The 6,986-nt window shown below is 53.3% G+C and overlaps 1 protein-coding gene across 2 annotated transcripts; it reads right to left on the bottom strand.

Moving 5' to 3' along the window:
- Positions 1–5,288: 5,288 nt before the first annotated feature.
- Positions 5,289–6,566, bottom strand: Id1 (inhibitor of DNA binding 1, HLH protein). 2 transcript variants are annotated; one of them, XM_028887499.2, is made up of 2 exons: positions 5,962–6,486; positions 5,289–5,723 (listed from the first exon to the last, which is right to left on the bottom strand). In XM_028887499.2, exons 1-2 carry the CDS (start codon positions 6,373–6,375, stop codon positions 5,682–5,684), a joined length of 456 nt encoding a protein of 151 aa, XP_028743332.1. In that variant the 5' UTR covers positions 6,376–6,486; the 3' UTR covers positions 5,289–5,681. The 2 variants fall into 2 exon arrangements, with proteins under 2 accessions (XP_028743332.1, XP_028743334.1); XM_028887501.2 differs by having other exon boundaries at positions 5,669–5,726; positions 5,960–6,566.
- Between the last annotated feature and the right edge of the window lie 420 nt (positions 6,567–6,986).

Raw genomic sequence — 6,986 nt, 5'->3', positions numbered from 1 at the left:
TGTCTTGCCTCTCCTCGTGTACAAGACACAACCCAGGTTTTGTGGAGCCTCTAACAAGAACACAACATACAAATTTTACGAACCGCACAAAAACCCCTGTGAACTCTAAGCTAGAACTCTTATGAGTGAGAGCCTTGACCTCTAAGCTTCTTGGGTCATTTCAGAGTAAATGAACCTCGGGTTGTATGTGTGTGTGTTTTTATATACCCACTGTCGGTCTCCAACTAAAAAAATGGAAACTCCTAGATGGTACTGAGTCTCGTTGGAATTTAGTTCCGGTAGTCTGTTCCTAGTGCACGAGAAGAGCTTTCTAACTACACGGTGAATAACAGTTGGGACTCCTATAAATTCCCAGGTAGAAGGGAAATCAGCTTAGCCTGGAGCTGACGGTGTATAGATTGGACTTCGCTGGAGCCTCAGCGCGGCGGGTAGAGCTGCGATGCGCGAGAGCCAGGAAGAGCATCTGATCAGAAATGTCACCGGGGCCGGCTTTCCTGCTTCCCTCTTGGCCCACAGCCATCCTCTCATGTCTCCTAACCGCTCCTTGCACAAGGCGCTGATGCAACCCTGTACCGGCCTGGGGCACCTCTCTTGGGGGAAGCTCTGGGAAGGAGGTTTTGCAATAGTTGAGGGCAGGAAGCAGAGCCAGCCAGGGTGGGGTCAGAGAGATAAGGGAGCCAGGCCTGCTCCCCAGACCTGTGGTTCCTCCTAGCCCTGTTTCCTCTTCCCTTCCTTTTCCAGGAAAGTGGTGCCTGGTCCTCACCTCAGCCTCACCCAACTCCTGCCTGGCCCTGTGACTCACCTACATTCACTCCAGCAGCCAGGCAGCATCTGAGGTCTGCCTACCACTTGGGAACCCAGCTATGTGACCCCAGGCATGGGGTAACCCTCTCCGGTTGGCGGGTCTGGTGTTCAATAAAGAGTCAATACTGTTGCTGGGAGCAGTGGCTGGCTCATCCTTGACTCCTACCAATTGAAAGGCTGAGGCAGGAGGACTGCCTTGAGTTCAAGGCTAGCCTGGATAACAGGGTAAAACCTTGTCTCAAATGTGTGTGTGGTTGTAATGCCAGGTGTGGCTGTAATGATAGAAAACAGAGAAAGGCAAAGTGGGTACTTTTCGTGGGGCCCCGACAAAGTGTGCCACTAAGCAGACATTGGGGGAGGGGAGAGAGTGAAAGGCCCTGTCAGAGTGGGGACATGAGAGAGGCTGGCAGACAGACAGACAGACATAACAAGGAACAGACAAGAAGAAGAAGAGGGCCAAGAGAGGAGCAAGAGGCAAGAGAGCGAGCTGTGCCTGGCGGGCACTTTCAGGGGGTGCACATGTCTTATGGCTGACAATGGAAGGTCCCCTGGCAAAAGGTGATGAGCTAACTGCTTTGGTGGCAGAGGCGGGCTGCTGCTGCTGTGGTGGCAAGGAACAACAGCGGCGCACACCTTTGATCCCAGCACTTAGGAGGCAGAGGCAGGTGGGTTCGAGGCCAGCCTGGGCTACAAAGTGAGTTCCAGGACAGTCACGGCCACACAGAGAAACCCTGTCTCAAAAACAAAGCAACAACATCAAAAACTCAAGGAGCACCACTAGCTGCTGGGGTGGGGTTAAGGATGCATGCAGATATCAAGGCTTGATGACCCACCACTCTCCACACAGAGCCAGAACTTCCCATAGAATTTGGTTGGCTTCCACCTGGTTTTAAGACCTATGCCTAGCTATTGTGACCTATGTCTTCTCAAAGGCAGGTCTCACAGAACTTGACCCAGGACATCTTAGATACAGAGGGAGCCTGGACTATCTCTATCTTTCCTGGTTCCAGTTAGATTTCATTCTTGTTGTTTGAGACAGGGTTTTATGTAGCCCAGGCTAGCCTCCAATTTGTTATGTAGGTGAGGATTACCTTGAACTCCCGATCATCCTGCCTCAGTGCCTCAGTGCCTCAGTTCTTAATCGAAGAGGCAGGAGAATGCTGTTCAAGCCAGCTTACATATGGGCGGGCTACAGAAGGAGATGCTGTCTCAAAAAAAGCAAGAGTTAGGGATGTGGTTGGTCACGGGGCACTTGTCTAGCATGTTTGAGGCTCAGGGTTTGGTTCCCCAGGAAGGAAGGAAAGAGAGAGAGAGAGAGAGAGAGAGAGAGAGAGAGAGAGAGAGAGAGAAAGAAGAAGAAGAAGAAGAAGAAGAAGAAGAAGAAGAAGAAGAAGAAGAAGAAGGAGAAGAAGAAGAAGAAGAAGGAAAGAGAGAAAGAAAAAGATTAGCCAGCCACTACCATTGTTGCTATTAAAATGAGCTTAAGGGGGTAGAGAGATGGTTGAACACACTACAGGCTAGGCTTGTAACCAAAAGAAGATTGCATTTGGGTCACTAAGGGGTTAAATATGTAGTGCCTATCGCATGTATATGAAGCCTCTAATCGCTTCTTGGCCTTTTGTCTAAGACCCAGTGTCGGATAAGGGCTAGCAAATACTAAGCACTCTGCATTTGTTAAATAAAGAGGACCCTGAGTCTTCAGTCTTCGCACCGCGTCTGGGAGGGTTTGACATGTTAATGATTTCCAAAGGAGGAAGGTTTGGCTTGGGGGGGGGGGGGGTGGCGCGCGCGCGCGCGCGCACACACACACACACACACACACACACACACCACGTTGGTGGCCTCTGACCCTGGGTTTGGGTCTCACTCTCTCTCTCTCTCTCACACACACACACACACACACACACACTCACACACCACGTTGGTGGCCTCTGACCCTGGGTTTGGGTCTCTCTCTCTCTCTCTCTCTCTCTCTCTCACACACACACACACACACACACACACACACACACACACACACTCACACACCACGTTGGTGGCCTCTGACCCTGGGTTTGGGTCTCTCTCTCTCTCTCTCTCTCTCTCTCTCTCTCTCTCTCTCTCTCACACACACACACACACACACACACACACACACACACACACACACACACACACACAGAGGTGGCCTTTGGCCCCTGGTCTGGGGTACACACACAACTGGGATATGCACGCACATTGGTGGCCTCTGGCCCCCTCCCTCCTTGGTATCTCTTATGCAAGCTGCCGGCGCCCGCCCCGTTCCCAGGCCTGGCTGCAGCTGCGGGCGGAGGGGCAGGGCGGGGGCGGCCGCTGTTTGTCTAGCGCGGCCGTGCCAAAGTCGGCGGGCCCAGACAGCCAGGCGCCTCCGTACACCTGGGGATGCTCAGGTTAAATAGCTCCGCATTCCTCGGGCCCAGCTGATGGAAACGCTCCCAGGCTGCTGCGGAGCCGGCCTCCAGATGGGCTGGGTCCGGGCCAAAGAGGAAGAGAGGGAAACGTGGAAGCCAGAGTGTGCCTGGATGGCGGGGGAAGTGGCCAGGGGCGCCGTGGCCCCTTCCTGGGCTAGAAAAAGGCTCTGCAGGGTAGAGGTGCACGCGGGGACACGCCCACGTCCCCGTGGGTGGGCTTGCGGGGCGGGGGACTCACATGGTGAGGAAGTGGGTGCACACGTGTGTGCCTCCGATTAATAATTTCTGTCTTATGTACTAGGCAGTGTACTAAACTCTGTGCTGGATTTCATTTATTCTGGACAATTCTGTGAGGTTAGTACTATAAAACTGCCAGGTGGAGAGGGCTCAGCAAAGGGTTTAACCACCTACAAATACTGCGCTGTTTGGTAAAGTCCATCAAATGCTTGAGATCATTTTATGTACCTGGCTTAGTGTTGAAGTTAACGTAACTTAGTCGAACTTAATGCAAGTGCTCTATAAATATTTCCGAATTTTATTGCTGTTCAGCTTATTTCTTCAGTGATATAACTGGGCTCAGAGTTCTGCCTTTAACCCCAGTGGGGATCCATGAAGTCCTTCAGGCAAAGGAGTAGTCTGGCTCCTGGCTCTAGGTGTTGTTTATTGGGTTTTAATCCTTATTTTGTAATTTGAGAAAGGGTCTTCCTGTGTAGCTCTGGGTGCCTGGATCTTGCTACACACCCCAGGCTGTTTAGCACCATGCTTTAGTACAACTGGTTGATACTGTTTAGTGCCAAATGATATCAGCCGTTCTTACTATTGGGGACAAGGTCTCTGCCTTTTCTGGCACTCCATTTCTCTATGGGAGTTAACCTGGCAGGGATACTTAAAGGACAGTGTCCCCAAGGTCTAACTCACAACTGGCCAGGGAGGTGGGAATTGTACTTTTGAGAAACGGTTTGCCTACACACAGCTGTCCCACTGTTGCCCTAGACCCGCAGTGGCCTAGAAAGAAATGCCAAGCAATCTAGTTACAAAGGAGCCCAGTGTGGCTCTACAGCCCATAACATACACACTACCTACCAACCCAGAGCCAGGCAGGTATGAGCACAATGCACCCAAGCAGAGCCCTGGAGGGCACACACTAGTCTGCAGAACCCATGTGCCCATTCACATGTGCCTTGCTACCTGCATACACCACCGGACCCCAAGCCTGCACAGGGGAGATGCCCCAGTCGCCTAGAGTTCCTCAGGTCACACACAGGCAAGCTCAGCTATTTGTGCACTCCCTTGTGAGCACAAAGCTCCATGTCCAGGTAGGTAGAACCTGAGTAAAACCTTTCCCCTTCTCAGGGGTTAGGGACAAGACTCGCCCCCACACTAGCCTCGGGGGAAATGTTGATCTGCTAGCAGAGCCAGGCCAGGGTGAGGGGGCTGAGTTCAGACCCAGAGCAGGTGGCCCTGCAGCTGTGCACAGCCTAGCCCTGCCAATTTCCTCACCCACTTGGACAAGGCAGGAGCCCTAAGGCAGCCTGCTGGCACCCAGAGATGGGTGGCCCAGCAGGGAAGAGAGGGCCACACAAGTCCTGCTTCAGGCAAGCTACGACCCTATGCGGCCCCTCTCACTCGGTCTCATCACACATCCACAGACACACACACACACACCCCTGCCCTTGGCAAGGAAGTGAATGGTCCAGTGACCTGCTTTTCCAACTTGAATGGCTTGATTACGCCCCAGCCCAGAGCGGGCCGACCCAGCAGGTCCATCTGCATTTTAACAATCTCCCTGGGTGATCCAGATGGCCCAGAGACCACTTTGAGAGAAACCCTACTAGAGGTCTAGAGGATTTAATTTTATGACACCAGAGAACAGGGAAATGGCCAGGGATGAGGGAAAGAATAGACATTAAAGACACCGGAAACACTCATTCAGGTCGGTAGGAATGGCAGTCCAGATGTTGCCCTCCAATTCCTCGCTCTCAACACCAGCTGTGAAGATGGTCAGAGGTCACTCCTGCCCCAGGCCCCTCCCCCATCCAAGAAGTCACTGCAACGTTATCTAAAGTATTTGTTTAATAACAACAAAAAGCCCACCCCCATAGAACTATTGTAAAACAATATTCTCAGCCAGTGATCATTGTAATATACAATACAAAACATTTTCTCAGAAATCTGAGAAGCACGAAATGTGACCATTTAAAAAAATGTCTGCTTTTCAAAAAATAGAAACACACGGGGTTGGTTAACCCCCTCCCCAAAGTCTCTGGGTGCTGAAAGGTGGAGAGAGGGTGAGCCTCCGCTGGTCAACCCTCTAGCCCCCTGGCCAGATCCGCCAAGAGTCCGGTGGCGGCGGTAGTCCTTCCCCGGGCTCCCCTGGGGAACCTAGAGCACTTTATTCCTCTTGCCTCCTGAAGGGCTGGAGTCCATCTGGTCCCTCAGTGCGTCGCTTCAGCGACACAAGATGCGATCGTCGGCTGGAACACATGCCGCCTGTGAATACCAGAGCGAGATAAGGGATGAGACAGGATGGAAGGGACAAGGGGGGAGAGGCGTTCCCACTTCTCCACTCCAAGGGACACGAGGAAGGAGCCACCTTTTTCTTATTGGGGGCCCCTAAATCGCTATGCACCCGAAATGGAAGGCAGACATACTGCTAACCCCTCCCCATGACCTTAGTTTCCCCATCCACAGGAGAATAACGTAGTGTTCCGACTCCAACCTCACTCACCTCGGCCGCCAAGGCACTGATCTCGCCATTCAGGGTGCTGAGCGGAGCCCGAACGGGCAGCCCCCGGCCTCCGGCTGTCCCGACTTCGGATTCCGAGTTCAGCTCCAGCTGCAGGTCCCTGATGTAGTCGATAACGTGCTGCAGGATCTCCACCTTGCTCACTTTGCGGTTCTGAGGCAGGGTGGGCACCAGTTCCTTGAGACGTGAGTAGCAGCCGTTCATGTCGTAGAGCAGGACGTTCACCTGCTGTTCGTCCAGCAGGGCCGGCAGGCGCGTCCCGGCGCAGCGCGAGATGGCTACGCTCTGCTCCGACAAGCCGAGCACAACCTCGCCCGCACCGCCCGCGGTCCGGCCGGCCTTCAGCGAGCAGCTGGGGCCCGCGGTGGCCGCGGCGCTGCCACTGGCGACCTTCATGATCCTGAGGACAGGCGGAGGGGAGCAGAGGAGCCTACGAGGGAAGCGCAGGGAGAGAGCGCAGAAGTTGGAGGAAGGTTGTACAATGAGAGGGCTGAGCGCTGGAGCCAGGCTTTTATAAGGGCGGACCCAGGGCGGGTTCAGAACGTTCAAAAGCAACCAATGGCTTGTCCGGAGGCGTGGCTTAGCGCGCCCTCGGGTCCCAGCTCCGAGCACCCTTGGGCCGGTGGAAAGGCGGTGGAGCTCAAGAACAGCGAGGGTGGGAGGGCATGGGCAGAGCAGCTAGTGGGCTCGTCCTTAAGGAAGCCAAAGAGGCTAAGCCAATTTTGCAGATAACAAAAAGAGTCTCTGGAATCAGCTTCTCGTGGTCTCTTTCTCGCTTCTCCAGGTCCATTTTGCAGATGAGATAAACAGGACCGGAGAAGTGGCTGGCTCTGGGGCAGTCAGTAGCTAAGGACTAGCCCAGGATTCCCAGATGCTGTCAGAAGATTGGGCTATGATCTCCACTTCTCAAAGCCGAATTTTATTTTTATGTTTATTTATTTTTGAGGGTTTTGTTTTGCTTTGTTTGTCTTGAGACTGAGTCTCATGTAACCCAGGCTGGACTCAGA

The sequence above is a fragment of the Peromyscus leucopus genome, chromosome 4, assembly GCF_004664715.2.
Source record: "Peromyscus leucopus breed LL Stock chromosome 4, UCI_PerLeu_2.1, whole genome shotgun sequence".
Lineage (NCBI taxonomy): Eukaryota > Metazoa > Chordata > Mammalia > Rodentia > Cricetidae > Peromyscus > Peromyscus leucopus.
The sequence above is the reverse complement of the archived record's forward strand: the minus strand, read 5'-3'. Positions and strand labels throughout refer to the sequence as shown.